The sequence below is a fragment of the Sinohyriopsis cumingii genome, chromosome 1 (assembly GCF_028554795.1).
Source record: "Sinohyriopsis cumingii isolate HCF-2022 chromosome 1, ASM2855479v2, whole genome shotgun sequence".
Taxonomy (NCBI): domain Eukaryota; kingdom Metazoa; phylum Mollusca; class Bivalvia; order Unionida; family Unionidae; genus Sinohyriopsis; species Sinohyriopsis cumingii.
This window is the reverse complement of record NC_142961.1, coordinates 27,012,607-27,036,482: the sequence shown is the minus strand read 5'-3', so window position 1 is coordinate 27,036,482 and position 23,876 is coordinate 27,012,607. Positions and strand designations below refer to the sequence as shown.

At 35.9% G+C, this 23,876-nt stretch overlaps 1 protein-coding gene across 1 annotated transcript in view; it reads left to right on the top strand.

Annotated features, from left to right (window-relative positions):
* LOC149806582 (uncharacterized) overlaps nucleotides 1-23,451 on the top strand; it is a 64,238-nt gene extending 40,787 nt beyond the window's left edge. Inside the window, exon 2 of the mRNA XM_089955050.1 lies at nucleotides 13,916-23,451. Coding sequence (XP_089811176.1) covers nucleotides 13,916-14,745 — 830 coding nt within the window. The 3' untranslated portion in view covers nucleotides 14,746-23,451. The remainder of the gene's footprint in view (nucleotides 1-13,915) is intronic.
* Nucleotides 23,452-23,876: the final 425 nt, after the last annotated feature.

Here is a 23,876-nt window from a genome sequence, read left to right as displayed (position 1 = left end):
GTACTTCAATTTTGACTGTGAACCATTTCGAGAGGTTGAAGCGTCATAAAACTACCATACAACATATAGTTTAATTTTGACTGTGGACCATTTCAAGATGTTGAAGCGTCATTAAAGTACCATACAACATGTAGTTTAATTTTGACATTGGACCATTTCAAGAGGTTGAAGCGTCATTAAAGTACCATACAACATGTAGTTTAATTTTGACTGTGGACCATTTCAAGAGGTTGAAGCGTCATTAGAGTACCGTACAACATGTACTTTAATTTTGACGGTGAACCATTTCAAGAGGTTGAAGCGTCATTAAAGTACCATACAACATATAGTTTAATTTTGACTGTGGACCATTTCAAGAGGTTGAAGCGTCATTAACGCCTTGAACAACATATGAAATCTCTTTGCCATTGTAAGCATCAAAGAAAAATCTTTCTTGTTGCACATAAATAATTTTTCACGATTATATTTATTGATTAATATGCAAATCTGGTGGATTTAATTGCACTAGGACTCAAGATACAAAGTACATTTTGAAATTTCTTCAGCAACACAAATGACATCATATGGTTTCGGAGATACGCATCTCAGCACAAACGCCCTCCTAATGTGTGCAAACATTAACGAAACACACGTAACAATTTTCATTCTGCACCAAACAGCAATTGATACGTCTTAACCAGTTAAGACTGCTTCAAACCCCGCAGGTTCTGACTTACACAAATATAACAATCCTTTGGTCCTGTATCGGTATGTCATTTCAGCCTTTCCTTTGTTGGATTCGAGGTACATTTTCTAGGAAGTTGCTGAAATGCCTTTCAAAATTTAAAATACTCCACGCCCAGAATCTAGTAATGCATCAACTGTCTATTTGTACTGTGTGAGAAAAAGAAAAATAGGATCCCTTTATGTTTAGATTCCAAGGAAGGAGTATTTTTTTAACACGTTGATCCTTGATATACTTCAAAAAGAAAACAATCATAACAGCAACAAGAAATAAGAAAACCCCAGACAAATCAAACATATTGTACATTTTTAGACTTAATACAAGATAAGTTAGTTATATCTAAGTGGGTAAAGCTTTATGTTGCGTGACTTTGCTGAAGATAAAATTTTGACTATATTTTCACAGTTATGCTTCTTGAAAAGCTATGAATAACATGCATTCCACTGGCTTACGAACGTGCATACATTTACGTTGTTGTATTTCATCCATACTGCATTAAACGTTTACTCAGATATATTTTATGATCAACAAATTTTGACAGTATTTTACAGAATTCCGGTTCTTTAATGATTTTTTAAATTTATACACACACACACACACACCGAGTCCATTTTATGGTTTTACCAGCCCATTGGGATATTCCGAGTGAATCATATTAGCCGTGAAGCTTGATAGTAATAAGATATGAGTTTCAAGAAAGATTCCTATTGTATTACACCGCTTTATTCCTGTGAAGGACTTAACATTACGTCATTCACCCATTTCCTAGTACTTTAACCTTCTGGTGGTGGGCTACGGTGGACAAAGTCCATGCTAGTTGATACTGCTTATTATTTCTAATTAATTTGTTTCAAAATAATGTTGTAGAATTGTGTCAAAAGTTACATCTTTTGCACTTTTTGCCAGCGCTATAGTTTGATTATGCTAATGAAGTCTATTAAAATTCTTCTCGAAGCTTCCCGAAAAACCGATTAAATCATAAGGGTGGTAAATTGTCTGATAATACTCGATTTCTATAAAATTCAGCCCCTCCCCCATATTTGTAATGCCTCAGCGTCTGTACAGATCATATGGACACTGCGTACGTAATATAGTCGATTTATAACGATCTTGGCATTCAGTCTGAATGTAGTTCGGTAATTTTCATCTCTGCGTGTTTATACTGCATTAAAAATGGTGGGGATTTCATGTATATTGTGATATTTAATATTTGAAGATTAAAAACCGCTTAGCTCGTTCACCAGTTTGATTGTATGTCAAGCCTAATACCATTTACAAAACTTCTTATAAAAACTTCTGTAAGGTACATGAGGTTGCGGACATCGCAGTTTGATTTGTATTTCTTAACCATTTCTAAAGATCACACCTGCTGGGGTGCGTTGATGTGTTTCGATGCGTTACCATCAAACCATACATGAGGAGCAGTTATGAAACCACTTTGATGAAATTTGACCTCGTACACGCCATTGCTCGTAACACGTCTACCCAGGCATGGCAACTTACAGGTTTATGACATAAGGGGTCGAATAATTATGTGATATCAACCGACAAAACCCTTTACAATGTTGTTATGCAAACTTTTAAATGGAAGTCACGTAATGTTTGTTAGAGAACGAAAGGAAACATAATTCTCAACTTATTTTTTCCAATAACAATGGTCAGATACCTGTCGCTGTCGCAGTAATACTAAAAAAAAGCCAGATTCGTCCAGCAGACAGCATGTGCTCGATGTTTTTTTTTTCCTTTCCACGTGTCAACCTCATTGATGGTGCTCTCAAGGATTATGTCTTTAAGAACGCACATTTAAAATACATCAGCGTTCTTGGATATAAAATAAATTGTATACAGTTATTTTTGTAAAATAAATAAAGCCGTAAGGTGGAACCTGAGATTAAAAATCATACATACTATGACCCTCACAACCGAGAACTCAGCCTTTACGATATCGTAGTTTTCCAGAGTTGCAAAACTGGCTGAAGATAACAGCATTATGTTGTTGTTGTTGTAGGGTTTAACGCCATTTTTCAGCACACGATAGGCTATACATGGCGGCCAGTATTAATGGTGGAGGAAGAACCCCGAAAAACCCCGGAAAGAACCACCGACCCACGAGAAGCTACTGGCAAACTTTCTCACATACCAACATTAGCCGAATCCGAGACTCGAACCCACGCAGACAGAGGTGAGATGGCAGTGATCCGTAACGGAGAGCACTCGGCCACTCGGGGCCCCAACAGCATTATGTCAGCTTGGCCTTATAAGTAATCCCATGATGATTATAAAAACGAAGCCATAATACTCTCCGATTACCAAGAAGCAAATTAATTGATTGACGCTCTTTTAAATTCCTTATAATGCACCAGTACGATTAAAACAAGCCGTTTTCAGCTTTCCTTCCTAAGGTTTGGGATGTTTGAGCGTGAGCCAGTGAATCCTGATTTGAATAAACTGTCAGAGTTTTATATATATATATATATATATATATATATATATATATATATATATATATATATATATATATATATATATGCATTCGTTTATGTATGTTCACAGCACTTGCAATTTGCATATAGATTTTAAATATATTTAATGTAGCTTTATGCGTTTGTTCGAGTTAATTATTAACTGAAAATGTCATTGCATTTACTGCATGGACGGCAAAAGATATGGGGTGGGGTTAAGTCATTTTTCATTTAATTTCTCCCATAACCTGCATGGTGGTAGGAGCGCCACTGATTACTTTGCGACAGTCTCTCTCAATTTTGCCCTGTTCTCCACTGCTTTTTGGGACTTTTCAAAGTCCATGCCTGTCTAGTCTTTGATGTCATTTTCCCATCTCTTCGTCTGCCTGCCTCGTTTTCTCTTTCCTCGCACTGTGCCCTGTAGGACTGTCTTTGACAGGCCAGATGAGCGCGAGACGTGACCATACCATCTTAATTTGCGTTTCTTTACAGTGGTTAGCAAATCTTCGTAAGGTCCAGTTTCAACGCGGATTCTAATGCGCACATCCTCACTAGAGACGTGGTCTAAGTATGAAATGTTAAGGATTCTGTGATAAGATCTCATCTCGCAGGCATGGATTCTTCTGTGTAGTTCTGCTGTCAGGGCCCATGTCTCTCATTCATGCAGGAGTACGGACATGACGAGACAGAACATAAACTTTACAGAGGGAAATAAAATAAAATGATAAAAAGAACTGCATACAACTTTAACATGTAATATCATTATGTCGTTACGGGATAACTTTAACATCTTCTACAGCAGTTACAGAATTGACAGACCTGATTGGTTTCGATAAAAAATACACATTCAAGACTTAGTCTATAGAATTCTACCATCCAGGTAAATCGTCCAAAATTACCAGTCACCTAGCTTCTTTGAAAGTCGGCATAACATATAATATAATGTTTTCAAAACGCTATTTGAAAAATAAAACCATTCAACCAAGCAAATTTGTGGGTGGATTTATCCTTTACAACGACATTGATGCTTTCTTCTTTACAACAGATGCACAGATTCTGCAACGACAGTATAAATTGTGTTTACCACTTTACTGTATTCATAGTGTTCAATTCTTCCAATGTGTTTTGTGGTCGCTTATCGGTAAACCGGTAAATGGCTTGGAGATGAGTGCCATTAAAAACCATAGACTTTGGTCAGAATTCATCGCATCATTATTACATTTTATACCACTGTTTCTTCATCCATTTCAGGTCACCATTCACCGATTTAATTTATAAGTAACCAAGACCTGATTGTAAAATTTGGAATTGATGAAATTAGCAACTGTGCATGATTCCATAGGAATAATCTCAGCGGTGCGGTTTATAAAACATATACGTTTATAAAATCTATACATGTACCTTTATATAATATATACATGTACCTTTCTAGTGTAATAAATTTGGTTATAGCGCACCGTTTTAAGGAATTCTTAGATTTTTGTGATTACTTGTTTGGTTATGGTGAACTCGGTCCTTTGGAAATATTCATCGGCCCGAAATAATTAGCCAATTACTAGGAGCAAACGTCATGGAGTGAAGTGTTAGTGAGTTTCCATGATGCCATGGTTTACTTTTGGTGAATTCAGGTCAGAGCCGCACGAGTGTCTCTGTCGTTCAATAGTCTCTATTAAACTCTGGTTGTGTACATTGATCGTGTGACTCCATGTGAAGTATTTAAGATTGGAGACTGGTATATTACACCATGGAATAAACGAGAATGGACTGTTCCGTCGTCGGCAGGCGCCATTTATGGTTTTCATGGTGGTAAATGTGACGCAATTATACAGGCGAAATGAGGCTTAAAACCATACTTTTACTGGCCTAAGGAGGCGTAATAAAAATAATTCCCTTTATTAGGGGGAGTTGTATAGTTTTACGGTGAAATGCTGACAGTATATTACGGAAAGTTAATGAAGAGAAACCATGCAGATGTGCGGTTGACAATTGGGAAGTTATGATATCCGTGGTCTTCTATTAATCAGAGTAAAAATTTTATAGATAGACACGTTGGACCATTCTTGTTTGCAACAGTAGCTGTAGGGAAGCCTTTGGAATTAGGGGAAATTAATGACTTCTAGCGGAATTGCGACAGGGTCTGACACCGCTCGGTGAAGTAAAACCCTTGGATTGTTACAACAAACTCTATACATGTATCTTTATATAATTTATTTCTCTCTGTGAAGATTTTCAAATTCATAACATCATTCATTGCCACAGCATTCAAAAACATGTGCATAATGTCCTCCTTCATAGAAATAGCCATTACTGAGAAGACCTGTAAAATACAGGTGTTCTTGAAAGCTGCCAAAAAATAACTTACCCATAATCTTTTTCTGAATGGAAAATCAGCGGGTATTTAGCACTTTATTAAGTTCTTAAATAGCATGAGATGGGAATTTAAAATGTATTTTTTTAGATTCATATGATTACCCCTAACCATAGTAACTGACCCGTCCCGGGAGATGTACTGTATCGATACGCCTAGGTCATATTGCCCTGGTTTTTCCAATTACTGTCATTGTAGGAAGAAAGGCATTTAGCACAGATAAATATTATCACATTTCAACACGTTATCTCATTTTATTCACGAGCCACGAGGCGTGTCTCAGTATTGTCTATTTTATATCTAATCTTTTATATATTTTGCAAATATCAATTGGTTCCATGCCAATATATTATTTAAATATGCTTGTTGGCAGCTATTGTGAAAAGTTTTGTCTAAAGCCAATCAATATGGGTAGCTAACTCGTGTATTGTTTGTAGTTATGTTTTGTAACATCGGTTTTATTACACCTATGTTGCACCTTTAAAGTATAAAAGCAAAACTTTTTGAAGCAAATCCAATGTCTGGCGTGTGATACTTTATTTTGGAATTTAAGATGTTTGGATAAAAGATGTTTGGATAAATATATACATATATGTAAAGTATGCCAACAGTAATTTTTATTTTGATCCTATCAGCACATTATTATTATTATTATTGTTATTATTATTATTATTATTATTATTGACGGTAGTTTCCTTTAAATATATATGCATCAAAGTCTATACTGATGCTCAGGGCTTCACAAGAATCTACCTGAATGTATCTTACTAACGAAATATGTGTAAGTAACAGTTAGGTGATGTAACTATATAATACTCTGAACATAACAATCATATTTTTAAAAAAAATAGCATGCAGAAAGACAAAACAGGTGAAAAATAACAAGAATTTTACAACAACACAGAAAAATCCAACATAATAATGACATCAAGAAATAAGTCAAAATCGAGTTTTGAGATGTTTTTCTTTAATACTTTCAACAGAAGTGGCTGAGGTGGGCAAATAATACTAAATTTTTAAATTATAAACTACTAAACATTAGGAAATTTGAAAAGATCATACGAGGTTGACCGCAAAGCATAGGGCCCCTGATTTTAATACGATAGTTTTCTCATGTTACAGTTTACACATTCATAGGCAAGTGCTGCCTTTTGAACGTTTATTCTGTCTTTTATATGAAGCTATTTCAGTGCTTGGAAAAGAATTCTATGTAATGCGTGAAAATTAACGTTTTCGAGAAGTTAACCATTGATTGCAAAAGTTACAAGTTTCTCAGAGGCATACGTATTGTTTTGTTTCAGAGTATATTCTTTAATTTAGTTCTGTTCTTAACTTCCTGATCCTAGTGAATATAGCCTTCACTAATTGAAAATATTATAATGGATAGTAGCAGGAATTCCTTATTCTCCCAACTACTACTACAACTACAAAACTACAATGATGCTTTCAAATATATCGGTATTTAAGGACATTATATATATATATATATATATATATATATATATATATATATATATATATATATATATATATATATATATATATATAAGAGAGAGAGAGAGAGAGAGAGAGAAAGAGAGAGATACAAACACCAACAGAAAGTTCTCTCCCTGGTTTCTACAAGAGACTGCGTGGTAATAATAACAGAATTTTATACATACGAATACATAACATTCAACCGGTTAGAAAATTTTTGATTCGGGTAAACGGCATCAATCGCCTTACCTATCTTATACCATCTCGACCATGCACACGTCGCCAAAAATTGATGGGACAAAGTCGGTGGTATAGGCATTCGTTTATTACAGACACACACACATTTCGACCTAGCAATTAATTCTCATCTAAGTACACAGTCATTTCGGATTCCTAACACAGAAATCAAGGTATATAGAATAATTTCAGAGAATTTCAAATATGAGCCAAAAAGAATGGATAGTGATATCCCTGCTACAAGAGAATGCTTGATAATATTAACAGAATTTTATGCATATGACTAAATAACATTATCTCACAGGATATGAATTATATATAACACAAAAGGGGATGGGGACATTTACGTCATGATACAAAAGAGACTGCACAACGGAATGAAAGAAAAAGATTAATATAATCTTCGAGAAAAGGCTACGACATCTGTCTGCGATAATGATTAACAAAGAGCAAAAGGTTCTTGCATGAAAAAAAGAAGGTAAAACATAAATACAAATTAAGTGTGTAAGATAAAAAAGGGGAAACAAAACCTGTTAGATCGGTTCACTCTGGAACACGAATGACTGAAGCGATGGACAAATGGCATCTTCCCTATGATTGAGTTATTGAATCATGGGTCTTTTGTATATTGCCTAGTCAAACAATGACCGGGGTGAAAAAGCCAGTAATATTAATAATAATAATAATAATAATAATAGTGATCAAAACTTAACTCTACGACAACGATTCTTGGGGAAAAAAAGAGATTTGGATTTAATTTGCAAAATGTTCGTGAATTATATTGCGGATTTATCGTGAGTAGTCCGTCAGAGATAATGATGATCCAGCTTTAAAAAAAAATGTCCGTATTTATTGCGTCATTAAGAGTATCGTTGCCAAACAGCAGTTTGTTTAGGTCACTATGAAATGGAATTTTGAGTAGGTTGAGGAGAATTCGAAGATTATTGTATAGTTTGCACTCAAAGAAATAGTGATAGGCTGTTTCGTTGGATTTCGGAGCACTATACAATGGATTGGCAACAAATGTGTGTGTGTGTGTGTGATACGGATTTTTTCGTAGCTTTTAGAATTATTCAGTCATATCGCTACTACGTCTGCATTGTGGCAGTTTATAGTGATGTCTAGTACTGGTGCATCATGTCCCACCCAGTCACATTATTCTGACTCCATGCCGACCAATTCTAACACTAACCTCTTAATGTTGAGCGTCTAGCGGGGCAGTTATTAGTACCAGTTTTTAAGTTTTTGGTATGAACCCGCGACCTCCCGCATCCGGGGTGGATGCTCTAATTGCTTAGGCCACCGGAGCGGTCAGTGGGAATAACGATGCTAATGCTAATTGTAACAAAACGTGGAAGTAGATCACGGAATATTCAGATCTAGAAATTATACAAATGTATATGACTAAAACTGGTATTTTAGAAAAGGTACCAAAGAGGACGCTGGTGAAACATTGCTTTTACTGTAGATTCCATTTATGAAAAAAAATACAAATGAAAGATTTTTCCTTTCTTTCGCGTTTAAATTTTAATACAAATCTGTAGGCAGGCCCGGCCCTAAGATGTGCGGGGCCCAAAGGCAGCAAGCAATGAATGCGGGGCTCCAAGCAAAAACTTGCATTACCTGAAAGCGCGGGGCCCAAGGCGGTTGACTCGTTTGCCTTGCCATAGGGTCGGGCCTGTCTCTAGGTATGTACTGTGAATTAGCCAAAATGACATTTAGTTTTTATGGGTGTTAATATACGCGATAAATGTGTGTACACACATAAGATTACATGAGCTACAAACGATAAAGACATGGGACACTTTATGATCACTGAATATATTTACCCCATCCTCCCACCCCACACACAACGCTATAGCGTAAGCTCGTTAACACATTGAGATGATCCTCACGAACCCCATTACAAATGACGTGATGTATTGATCGCGTGGACCAAAACTGCTTTACTCCCGGAAGAATGCCTACTGTACATTGAAGCAATTTCCGTCTATGGGTAACAGTAATAAACAGTCTTCTTTTGCTCCAGGAATTAACGTGAAAGCATCAAAATATATCCTCTTTAAGTCGAGCTACTATTTACGCCGAAGACTACGTATAGAAGTGTCACTGATCATACTTATTATTTTAGACGGGGAAATCACTAAATAGTCTAACAATCTTCCTTTCATGATTTTTCCACATTTTGCATCAAAACAGAAGACACTAAAATCCATGCCTGACTTTAGCCAATAAAAGTAATGTATTTGTAGCAAAGTATTGTTTAGTTTCCTTTCAGAGCACTCATTTCAGTTTAAAACTGATGCTCTTTACGTTTTCCTTTCCCCAGTCCGTCCACACTCGCCATAGCACATGCTCAGGAAACATAGCGGTAACACGCTAGCATCTGATAAAATATGTTAAGGTCCTGAATACTGCTTTTTGTTTTGTATTTGTTTACTTTTTTTTGGGTGGGGAGGGGGCTTTTTTACCTCATGAAAACCGGTTAGACCCATCTCTATTATAACATAATTTTGTCTTGTACCAAAGCGCGAAAGACGGCCCAGTATTGTCGAGTACAACAGACATCGTGCGTGTTGTGTACACCATTCTGTTATTATGTTAAAACTTTTTAAAGTTGAGAGAGACAGTCCAATAGGGATGTACTCTCTTACGTCAAGAAAAGAAAACATCACCAAAATACCCGTTTGTAGAAAATAAGTCTTATAATGTTCCCTTTTTAGTTGTCCTGATATAATACATATAGCAATCGAAATTATTTTAATGCGTATCTTAATAATTCTTTGTTCTTCTTTTTAGCTCTACTGGATATAAGCCAGAAAAGCTTACGGGATGGCACATTGGCCGTCGGCCGTCGTTCCTTAGCTCAAATTCGTTATTGCTACTTCTCCTAAATTAATTGCAGAATTATCTTAAAACAACTACACACACAATGGGTAAAGCACGTCTTAAATAGTGCTGCTCAGACGTCCATTATGGCGGCCGCCACAGACATCTTGAAAATCATTTTATCAGTATTCCTTCTGAAGGGGTGGTCATTTCAATACTTCTTATGATGCCATGTTGTTACTAAACGCAAATCTGACGTCCCATATGGCTGTCGTGGCAGCCATCTTAAAAATATTGTTATCGCTTTTCTTCTTAATCAGGAAGTCATATTGACATGAGTGTTTTTCAATGGAATTCTTCTTTAGATATCCTAAATAAAAATGTGTTTGCTCAAACAATCAATATGGCTGCCACAGTGGTCATCTTAAAAATTTTGTTTTTACTACTCCGCCTGAATGTATAGTTACATCAGCATGACGTTTTCACCAAAGACTTCTTATGGGATACAGTTGGTCTTTAAAACGTCTTGTCGACTTAAAGTCTTAACGCTACTTCTCCTTAACGGAAAGTCTTATCCATATTGGGTTTTCACCAGAACACTTCTTATGACGTCTACATGGTACTAATTGAAAATTGTGCCGATATAACATCCAGTATGGTCATCATGGCAGCCATTTTGAAAATCTTGTTGATTCTCTTAAATGGAACATCATCTTTACATGGGGGTTTCACTAGGAGACAGAGTATGAATATAGCTACTTCTCAATGAAAATGGTGCCGATATGACCACATATATTACAGCCACAATGAACATATTGACAATCTTGTCATAATTCTGCAGAATGGATGGTCATATCAACGTGGGAGTTTCACCAAATATCTCCTGATTGGATAGTCATATCAACGTGGGAGTTTCACCAAATATCTCCTGAATGGATGGTCATATCAACTTGGGAGTTTCACCAAATGTCTCCAACGATGATAATGGTGCCGATCTTTTATCTAATATGGCTGCCACAGTGGCTAATTTTATACTCATATTGCACAAGAATATCAGAGATGGTTTCAACACCCAGCAGTAAAAAGATGTAGTCTTATACTGAATTCCTTGAAATTCTTTTCGGACAGCAAAGCGCCAGTCCCTTCGATGGACTATTGTTTAATACTTGCTATCTACGTTGCGCAATTATTATCGCATATTGGGGGGGGGGTATAATTGTTTATATACGGTTACTCCTCCTCGTTAAAACTAATGTTGTTGATTACAAAGGTATGCACTTAAGATAAAAGACAGTGCCGCAACTTATTTTCACGCTGTAACAAAATGATCAATGTGCAGAGTGCAGCACATACTGTGTGCGTTCACATTAGAGAAGATCACATATGGATTACTTACTTACCACATCTCGGGTACTATGCATGTAGAAAAGCGTCTTATTTGCTTTCAAATTTCAGAAAACTCAATTTGTCTTAAAAGTGTTCAATACATTTATTATTTACGGTTTATCTATTGCTGTACTGTGCGTCAGTAACTCTGTAATTCTTTTTAAATGCAGAAAATACGCAGCTTGCAAAACAAAAACAGTGAGATTTTAAATGTTAAAGATATTTTAACTTCAATATCGTCACTTTGCAACTCCTTTAAATGGACGCCATTTAAAATTATATCAGTTTTAGAACAGTGATATAAGTAGATCTCTCACTGGTAAATTATTTCGGTTGCTATTGGCAGGATTTATGTTAGACGAAGTGTATCGACGTCCCATGGCTTGCCAAGATTTTGAAAGGAATGCAAGTCTCCATTTGTACCATATTAATTCTAACTGCGATATCGTTTGCAATGTAAATCCAACTGACAGGGAATAAAACAGCTTTATATTTTTATTCAGGTTTAAAATATGATCTTGGCCCTGGTTAAATAAATGGAGAAAGTGATACTTTAAGCTCAAAAGAATATATACAAGAAAAAGGTGTTATTATGAGAAAGACACGCACTTGTAAGAGTATTATGATACAAAAAATATTAACAATGCCCAACTCTCTTACAACAACGAAATCGATCAACTCAAAATAATTTCACGTTCCGGATGACGAAACACAATAATATATCTAAACCTACAAAATCTGTCAAAACACACCAATAGAACACGTTTTCTAAAATCATCCCTTATTTCTCTGTAACGTGAGATGTCTTGATCAGTATCATGTCTTATTTCTCTGTAACGTGAGACGTCTTAATCAGTATTATGTCTTATTTCTCTGTACGGTGAGATGTCTTGATCAGTATCATGTCTTATTTCTCTGTACGGTGAGATGTCTTGACCAGTATCATGTCTTATTTCTCTGTAACGTGCGACGTCTTGATCAGTATCATGTCTTATTTCTCTGTAACATGAGACGTCTTGATTAGTATCATGCCTTTTTTCTCTGTAACTTAAAGCGTCTTGATCAGTATCATGTCTTATTTCTCTGTAACGTAAAACGTGTTGATCAGTAGAATATTACTCTTCGTATATTTCATTTTCAATTTGTACTGTGTTTGTTGATGGCATGCTGTGACTTTTTCAAGTTCTGTTGGCAGGCGAACATGTTCCAGTATCATTACAGATTGTTGATACGAAACGAAAACAAAAGTAAACGATCATCTGCTATACATGTACAGTTATTTTGAATTTCTAATCTGATTAAAATCGAGGTCTACTTATAAAACATTCCTGTGACCTTGAGAATTCTCTGTTCACTTATTTTCAGTATCCTATCAGATAAAGCGTTACAATTCTTGCTAGGGAGAGTTATCGTTACAGATGATGTTTTTCACTTTCATAGACGTAGTGGTAGTTGTAATTCGATTCGTGGATCGTAACCTCAGCAGAGCTTGACCTTGTATTGGTGTTCGTCAGATCTCCGTTTTGCAATGAATCTCGAGTTTGATCAGATTCTTTGTATTTGTGTTTTGTTTTTGAAGGTCATGTACATTAAACAATAAATTCAGAGAAGCTGGAGAGTGAATTGTGACTCTTTAAGAGACGGCTGGGGAGATACAAAGGTTAGGGTACCAGTCTCTGCGACGGTACATGTATAAAGAAATTAGTGTCTATGGGTTGGATGGGGAGATGGGGGTGGGAAGCAAGAAGACCTGTTTGTGCTTGTACTAGGAACTGGTCTTTAAAATATCGTGATAAGTAATTATATCTACTTGTTTTAAAGGAAGAATCAGGCTCACAGTCAAAAGGTAAACACGAAATATGGATGAGACTTCGCAGTTAATAGTATATCAAAGCCCTATAATGGTTATTAAAAAGTACAACAACAAAGTTAGACTTATACAAGGTGTGTTACTTAATTTGAAGTTGTCTGTGTTCAACTTAGAGTGCTGGGTTTGGTATTTATACATGGGTGTATGCTTGATAGCTTATTGCATGTCTGTTTGTATTTGATATCACGTTTAAAAGAGTGTTGACAAATTTCCGTGTTATCATTCTGATTTCAAAGACGAATCAGTCACATTTAACGTATGGTTTATATGTCATATGTAAACAGGTTTATGTAAAGTTATCACAGTAGGAAAGTAACATACATTGTACTTATATCCTTCTTTTGAAACCCCAGCAAGTGAAATATAAATAACATTAAATTAAAAAATAATTATTGATATAAGATAAATTAATTAAACAATTCCACGCCAAATGCCAGTGTCATTCTTCCTCAATTTTATCCATGAACGAATTGTATATCGTAATAACATTTAAGTATTTTGATATCTAAGACAAAATATATCTCAGAACAATTTATAATGACGTTTATATTCTGGATTTTCAGGTTCCTTTTTACGGATGAGGTGCCGAACTTCCAAGGACAACAGCACCCATAAGATGATTGCGACATTACTCCAATCAGACGTCAAGGCCTTCCTTAACCTTGCGCGTTTGATGGCATTTTGCGTCACTGAAGGCAAGAGCGGAAGCGAGTACACCCAACTGGATTATGCGCCAGGAAATGTTTTCTTAGTTGAATCCGTTTTTACGGGGACTGCCAGAGTAAAAACCGACTCAAAATACTTAAACCGTAAGAAGAGTTTCGTACAGGACCAGAAGTACCTCAAATGCCGCGACGAGAAGAATAATGAAATCGTCATTCCCATGAGTCATCAGGGAGAGTTCATCGAAGTCATGCCCAGTATCAACGGGAATGGTCGACTGTCGGTTAAAAGTGAGAATCTGATTGATGCAAAGCAGTTCCCAACCTTGGTGAGATATGTATACGGCAAACGACGTCCACGGATTAAGCCTTTTTCAGGTATGTTCACGTTACTGGACTCTTTCGAAGAGTCAACTATCGTGGGATGCGTTCTGGATCCGAAAGGACACGCCCTGTTTGAAATTCCGCTTGGGTCACCGTTAACATTCCACCTGGCTCTAAACTTAAACGAACTGTCTCCACATCCTATTATAAAGAAGACAATGCGAACTTGCGAGGATTTGGCGCAGCCATTCGCTAGAGACCTGAAATACAAATTCAAATTTGCTCAACGTTTCTTACATCCCAGCGGCAACTCTCATGGTTCCGAGGACCCTGATGAAATTGGGGATCCACCCAGTGCACGAAATACAGCGGAATTTGGCGTGACGACGACATACATCTACGTGTAGGAAAGTCTTGCAAAATATTCTATAAATGTCACGTGCTCAGATTTGGTCAGATTTGGTCCAGCAATGAGATAATGCAATCTGTTTATGACATATCACACAATATATATATATATATATATATATATATATATATATATATATATATATATATATATATATATATATATATACATATATATATATATATATATATATTCGCATACGCTTGTATAGAGTGTCGACTGTTTACCAAACTTTCAAGACCGGTACATGGTGAAGCTTGTGGAAGAGTGTTTTGATATTGAGCTTTTTTTTAAACTTGTTCTCTATAAAATACGTGTCTTAAATGATGAAGTAATCCGATTTAGTTTCACTGGATAAAACAAGGCGTTTCTGGTAGAAAAATAGACTCCATGAAAGGTGGTACACTGTGAGATTTTTAAAAATTTATTTTTATAAAAGATTCACATGTGCAGTAATACATAGGATCGTGCCTCCTGCAAAGAGTTTTGACAGAGATCATTCCGAAATCTGATATGATGGATGAGATTTTACAGAGATCATTACAAAACCTGAACGAATGGATGAGTTTTGACAGAGATCATTCCAGAAAATTAAATCGAATGATGAGTTTTTACAGAGATCATTCCAAAATTTAATCGGATGAATGAGGTTAATGTATTGCATATCATTGGTCGAAACGTTTGATTGCTGTGGTGACTTGAATGCACAGATGAATATACCATCATCTTTTGGTTTAGATACATTTAGAAATGAATAAAGATCAGGTGGAAATATCTACTGGTTGTTCGTAACAGCAATATGGAAAAGGTGAAAGGAAAAGCTTACAAACACAAAAGTGGACGGTGCAGGAAAGGATTGAAGATGCCTCTCAAGTTTTTGTTTTAACTGTGTGAAGAATTACATACATGTGGATACCTGAACTCTCGAAGAGGTGTATATGGAGCTATTATAAAAAAGATACTCCAGAAGATGTTTTCAAATGCAAATGATTCTCTGAATGATAACTGAAAAATCTTCCATGCAGTCATTATTCATAGTTCATTGCAAACTCCGTCTCAGTAGAGCTTAGTATGTAGTCCCTTGCAAAGTCCGTCTCAGTAGGGTTAAGTAGCCATTTTAGTTTTGTTGAGAAAATACATACCCAGTTTAAAATAATAACTACAAGCATTGACAACACAATATCTCAATTATTTTGAGAAAGTAAGTGAATATTATTTGAAAAATGGTTCATTTATATAAATTGTAAGATAGTCGCATAAAACGAAGTCACACTGTAGAACATTATCCACAGTGACTTGCAGCAACGATCTATTTGTACAGGAAATTTTCAGCTCATCATCGCCTGATACAAATCGTACTTGTACTAAAAACTGAATTTCCTTTACTTGTATCAAATAATTGCACAAGCATGTTGATAAGGCTTGTAGTTTTTATTTTTAAATGTGATGAACTATTTTTCTTGAATTGGATGGACGTGCCCGTACTCGATCCTTTTGAGACGAACTTTGTGTGCCTTGTTAGATTCTGGCCCCAAGCCATATCTTTGATAGAAATGAGCTTGAATATATGTCGTCATCATCTGACCTTGAATATATGTCGTCATCATCTGACATTGAGTATATGCCCTCATCATCTGACCCTGAATGTTTTGATTATCTGTCCTTTAATATATGTAACCATCTGACATTGAATATATGTCCTCTTCTTCTGACCCTGAATGTGTCCTCTTCTTCTGTCCCTGAATATATGCCCTCTTCTTCTGACCCTGAATATGTGTCCTCTTCTTCTGTCCCTGAATATATGCCCTCTTCTTCTGACCCTGAATATGTGTCCTCTTCTTCTGTCCCTGAATATATGCCCACTTCTTCTGACCCTGAATATGTGTCCTCTTCTTCTGTCCCAGAATATATGCCCTCTTTTTCTGACCCTGAATATGTGTCCTCTTCTTCTGTCCCTGAATATATGCCCTCATCATATTAGTGTTAATAGTGTTAACTCTCTCGAACTATGAATGGAACGTTAGTAATGGAATATTGTAAGATATGTTATATATCATTCATCGGTCGAATGTATCCAGATCGGTTCTTGAATACAAATAAACTCAAGATTAAAAGTATTTTTTTAAAAAAATGAGATAGAAGTTTAATATTATTTGTCAGTTTTTTATTGACATATCAAATATCTGAAACGGAATCCATGTTTTCTTTCCTCAAACAAGACAGACATAAGAGCTATTGGTACTGCACAGTTCTTGACAAGTGAGTGGAGGTTGGAAATCTGATTCTGAAGACATGGCCAAACAATATGGTAATAGCGATGTCCCATTTCTTTCAGTAGAGTATCATGCACCAATAAGCAGTGAATGTGCGAAAGAATGACTTATAATAAAAAATTCCATACCCTTTTGTCCACAGACTTTGATGCATTGTACATCAATATGGAGCCTGTATGTAGTGAAAATGAAATAGCAAGGACACTTATGAATAAATAATCCATTTAGTGGGTAGGAGAAGTGTTTTTTTAATATATTTAAAACATACAAAAATTGAATAGCAATTGTTTCTCTGCACATACTGGACGTATACACGTCATATTCAACGTCACTAAGCATTTGCTCTATACGTATTTTAACTTCACGATTAGTGACAATGATCTACTGAGGGTAAAATGCAATATAAAATATAATGTTTCAGCTAAATTAGTGTTATGTACATTTAATTTTAATTGTTTGTTAGTTTTTTTTAAATTTATAAATCATTATTTGCTATCGGTTATGCAAACGTGTAGTTTGTACCTGACCTTAAAGTTCATGTTGTTCCTGGCCCGTGACAATGCGTGCACAACCTTTCTTTAAATTTCTGAGTGAAGGACAAATATTAAATTATCTTAAGTTGAGATAAGAACATTTTAATTTCTTCACATAGCTAGTCATTGTGGACGTGATGTTTGTCACGTGCTTTACTGAAACAGACCGTCTAATTGTTCTAGAACAAGGAACTTTTGACCCTCATATGGGTTTCCTTTTTATGACTTAGTGTTTTTTAAAATATAAATCTTGTTTTGGAGAAAATTAGTCATTCCTGATTCAAGATATGAGCGGCATCGTTTGTGCAGTAGAGTTGATGTGGGTAAAATTATTTAATGCAAAGTAATTTTCTCTGGAAATAGAAATTGCTCAAAAATAATATTCTAAGGAAATCAATTATTTGCTGAACTTTACAAAGCTTGTTGCTTCTCACTTTTTTCTATGACTTATTTTATGACCATATAATCGTAATAATAGGTTTTTAAATAAGTAATTTATAACTTTCCACTTACTACGTAATATATGTGATACTGTCTATAGCACAACCACCTACCCTGACAAGACTATTCGCATGACCAATAGCCCTTAAGCATACCTCCCAAAATTAATATACAGTTGCTCAAACCGTACATAAATCAGTTCTCTAGAGTCTGAGTTTAGAATATAGTTAAAAACTTTAACATTAATGCAGGGATAATTCTTATTGTCATAGACGATACAGTAAAACTTTTATCTTTAAAATTAATCCTGAAATTCGTAAGCAATTACTCGCCACGGGTTGTGAGAATTGGCGGTATTGTGTTTTTGATCATTGGAATTCATCCGTCTTCTAAAGGCTATTCTTAAAACTTCGTGAACGCCTGATTCCAAAATCCATATCACATATGAGGAAAAGAGGATAAGATTTCCATATTGACATTGCAATATAAAAACAAACAAACAAACTAAAATTTATTTTTTAATATGATACTGCTTATATTGAATTTTGTCATTGTCATTGTATTTGACGTTCAAAATATTATGTATATCACCGTAAAAAAGTCACTTTCAATTATTGTATTGGAAGACCAAAACAAGAATTATATCCCCGTAAAAGACAAATCACTTTAGGTTATTATATTAGGCATATCCACGTACAAGACAAACCAAAATCACGAATTTATAAACTCCCCGAGTGATTAGGTGATACAAATGAAGCGAAAGGAAAAGGGTAGATTCGTTTTGAAAATGCGAATTTATGTTTGATTAGGGGTAATGTGAATTTATATTAGATTAGTGAGTAATGCAAATTTATGTTCAATTAGGGGGTAGTGTGAATTTACGTTTGTTTATATGATATATATGAAGCAAAAGAACCATGGTAGATTCATTTTGAAACTCCTCATTATTGCTATGACCCATGACCTCGTGGGCATCATCTACTTTACCCATGCAAATGGCCGCATTTTCTATTCTTCATCCTTTTCATTATGTTGCACGTGATAAAACTGACCACATTTTCAATGCTAATCATCAGCTTGACCATTAATAATGTCCGCGTTTCAGATATAATCGCTTTCACCTCTGGATTGTGTTGTATGAGAAACGTTGTCCCATGCATTATTAGATGTATACAGTTATATGCAGTTATATAGAGACGGCCAGTCTACAGAGGCAATCGGATTATGGAGGGGCGAGTTTAGGACATACATACATACATACATACATATTAAATATCTCTCAGTCTGAGCCTGTAATTTATTTTAGATGGAGAGGAATAGCATATAGATGATATCTACATTAATATATGTCCTTTCATATTTTTACGTTTGAATTGCTCTCTGTTTATCTGATTTGTTAGTAATAATATATTGGTTACGGCAGACTGACTGTTAGAATATGGAGTCCCCGCTGATTTGGAGATTGCCTTGGTATAGTGCTATTCTCACAAACAACGACAATCCATAATCTATACAGGCAGAACAAATTACGTTAAATAATTAGAATATTTCCCTGGAAAATCACTAATTGTCATCGATACGTAATATGTAGGTACTTGTGCCAATGCCGCGGCCATCCGACTCTGAAGTGTAATTATAGATGTAAATATGAGTACATTCGTCACTCATAAAGATATTTGTCATAAACGTGTTTATTTTCCATTATCCACTTATAGATGGCATCAATTCATAGTGTAGCTATTATATTGAGTTAGAGTATATGCATTAGTACACCATTATGTTTTGGAAGATTTTAATTCTAATGGTCATCGTCTCACAGGGTAACTTACAGTATAAGTGTGAATGTACCGGTATATAGCGCTTTAAAAGTGTCATCGTCTCACAGCATGATTTATAGTTTCAGCGTGCATGTACCGATATATAGCTTAAGAATATCATCGTAATAGTAGAAGTTATCTCCGAGTTACTGGTTGACCCAGATATATTCGCACAAGTGTATCCAGTGCGAAAAGGCAAATAGAATGTTGGTAATGATGATAGGCTGTCTTACTGCCTTTGCTTGAAAGCCACCCTAACTTTGGTTTTGTTTTGCTGGTTTTAACGGCAATTTTAATACAGTATTGGAATTATATGGGTGCCCGCATATAGGGGCCAAGGGATAAGGGGCACTTGCCACACCACATTTCACCTCTAAACCTGTTTTGGCCTTCATTGTTACCACTTAATACCTGACCGCTACATGTTTGCCCCTCCCCCATCCAATAATTCTGCGGGCTCCCCATTGTATAGATGATGCTGAAAAATTGGCCACTCGGTGCCTTTCCCAAATACACATTTAGGCAGTCCGCCATGGGTGAGTATCGAACACGCAACCCTTAGATGGATTGCTAAATGAGCTCTACCAAGTGAGCTAGAACAGAATTGGTATTCAGTCTGGGTGGATAGTTTTGCAACCGAATCAAGTAATAATAATAATAATAATAACAATAATGAGTTTGATACTCAAAGCATCTGGTACACATAAAAAATAAATCACGCTAACATAAGCTTTCTCAGATTCATCCTTAGCTAGCATATAACTCATTGGAAGGTACCTTTTTCTTTTTTTAGACATATAATCTGTTCAAGATACGAAACTGGTTTCTATGGTGGATAGTTTCCTAAAATGGCCCCTTGCAAATTTCTTAACTTAAGGCTATGGTGTGGCTTTTTAAACTATTGTTTTGTAATAATTAAAGATAAGGATATACTTGTGAATTTGGTCTGTCTGGCTTGTGTTGTTCCTGAAATTGTTGAGAGGCATGCACATCTGACGTAGTCACTGCAAATTATGTAGCAGTGAAATGCCAATTGTCGGCTAGGAAGTAGAACTAGCCACTGGTAGCAAGTAGACGAGTTGGTTCAAGACAACTAGAATATTTAAAAACTGTCTGGATGACAACTATTTTGAATTACATCAAGCTATTAAATACATTTGGGTTTTTTTCTTCTCAAAATTATCACCCACGAAAAAGGCTTGTATTTGCACTGTGAGCATCACGTGTTCTCAAAAATGGCATTTGGACACAAAAAAAAGCATGTATAAATTTGTGGGTAGAGTACATCAACTTTTTATTCTATCAATTTCCACTGACTTTTCAAGTCAAGTGAATGATATTTTTATGTTTTGCTTTATTATACCTATCCCAAAATATGGACCTTTTTGACCTTACTCGTGTATTTTATTTTTTTATACGAATTTTGATATTAGGCAGGTGTATGCAACATCAAATGTGTGCATAAAAACTACCCATTAGACCCTTAATGACCCAGTGCAACCACGTGCTCCCTAGACTGTGTCATAAACAACGTACTAAGCCACTGAGTCACTGGTAACTAATGATATTTATTGCAGCCCCTTTTTGGTGAAGTGAGGGCTTTTATAAAAGAAAAGTGAGGAAGCCATCATTTTGTATCCCTACTTTTATCCTACTGGTCCAATGCCTGTGTCCGGGTGTTGAACCTAATTTGAGCTAGTATCTTACTGCACAGTATTTTATTATAATTCGAAGAGGAGTGATACATTTTCGCCAGCCAATGTTTCCGATGTGTTAACCCTGTATAACCCTTGGAGGATCGAACAGATATTTCTGTTCTTGTCTTAGCGACATATATTGGAGTTCATGAATTATCTCCGTTGTATGTAACGCCAGCTAAACAATAGCAGGTTACAGCGGTGTATTGTACGTCGGCCGAAAATGGTGGAGGCAATCAAATAATATTTTGTAAGTTTAACATCGAAATTGTGACGAAGTACCAGAGAGAAGCCTTTACGGGTGTATTTGTGCAAATGCATCATTTGCACAAATACGGACCGTCAGTGGAAAATTGCTTGTTTATGAGTTGATTCCAGCTGTGTGCTCGCTTTTGTTCAAATTTGAACAACTTGATTTTGATTTGATACGGTGGCTTGCCGCCTCATCCAATGAAATTCACGGGCCCGACGCACTGAAATATCTGTTCGATCCTCCAGGGTGTAGATAGGGTTAACATTTCTGAACCTACGAAAGATGGGAGTGATAGGGATAAATTAAAGTAAATTGCCTCTGCAAATGAGATAATACCGTCTACTGAATGGTTATAAGTTGGGTCTAACTGCAGTCAAAAGAGGTGTATATCAGGGTATATGATTGTTCTGCTGATTAATCCTTGCAAACTGCGTAGACCCAGATCTGCCCCGCATTATGCCACGGCATAGTAAACATATCCCCATGACATGTTGATTCCGTTTGGTCTGGTGTTTATCGACACACCAATACATTAGGTCGTACGGAAATAATTGGAATAAAGTTCATTGCCCAAGGATATACTTCGGTAGCCAGCCTAGATTGATCCGATGGCAGGATTTGAACAAGCATACTTCTGGTGGCGAGTCGGGTACGCTAACCACTTTCTCCGCATGACAATAGATAATTGGGTGGAATTATTGAATTTAGAAATCTACTTCTTTTGTAATTTTGTATTGAAAGCAAATCAAGTGGTAAAACATTTTTTTTTTCAAGACTGGTATAGGAATAAATCTGTCACAAGTGCCGAATATTGCCATGAAATCCTCGATCTCTGTCTATAGTACGTATCCATATAAAAACTACTGTGACTGTTCTTATTTTGGCAGCAGTCTTTCTTTCATTGTGCTTTTTGTGCTGAGCTGTTGTGCTCGAACTGTTACCCATTTGGAGAATTTAACAAAAGTACAGGTATCCAGGCAATAAGCATAGCGAAACGGTTCCGAAATCAGGATTGCTTGAGAAGAAAACAAAAACATTGTTAAAGCGTGTTTTTGTTTTCTTTTCGTTTCGTTTTGCCTATAAGTTTGAAGTTTCATAGTTGCTAATTCCTCGGATTTACCATTTAGGTTTCTCATACTTTGAGTCAATATTAAAACACTTTTCATGTTGGGTTTATCCTGATTTCCTAGTTGATAAATATAATTATAATGTTATGTAAGTTTTTCCCTTTGTTACATTAATCTATTTCCTCAGTGTGATATTATTTCTATAATTCCTTATCTCATGCTGCCGTAAATATCAAATATATTTTTTCTGAAAGTGAGCTGCACGTTCTTGGTAATTATCTGAAGTGTACACCATTTTTTTTATAATCGACATGTTCCATGTTTGCATGTAAAAATAGATTCATCTTTTGTGTTTCTGTTTTGCATTTTTACGTTCTTTGGCAATTGTCCACCGTCTTACGCATTGAGCACATGACAGCGATCAGGCTAAAGGAGATAACTTTTGTATTATTGAAAACTATTACAAATTGGCGTCTTGTACCTCTGAAGTGGGACGAATCAGTCTTTTAGGTGTTAAATTCCCGGATTCATACAATAAAGCTTCTATAATGGAAATGCACTGCATATGCGATTGTAATCATGGATTATTTGTAACAATAAACATGGCATTCACCGTGTCTTAATCTTTTGTTTGGTTTGCTTTGATGCTAGAAACATACTCATTTTTCTGCGAAAAACGCCTTCGTTACCCTTCATGGTTTGAAGCATATTACGGTTACATTCCTACAAATTCTTTGACATATTTTTGTTCTTGAATTTTTGTATTACTCTTACAAAGACAAAGTATTATAAAACCATCGATCTTTCTCCTTATTTGCACTGTTGTTGCTGTTGTTGTAATGGGGTTTAACGCCATTTTCAGCACAAGATAGGCTATACATGGCGGTCAGTATTAATGGTGGAGGAAGAACCCCGGGAAACCCCGGAAAGAACCACCGACCCACGAGAAGATACCGGCAAGCTTTCTCACATACCCACATTAGTCGAGCTCGATCCTCGAACCCACGCAGACAGGTGCGATGGCAGTGATCCGTAACAGTGAGCGCTT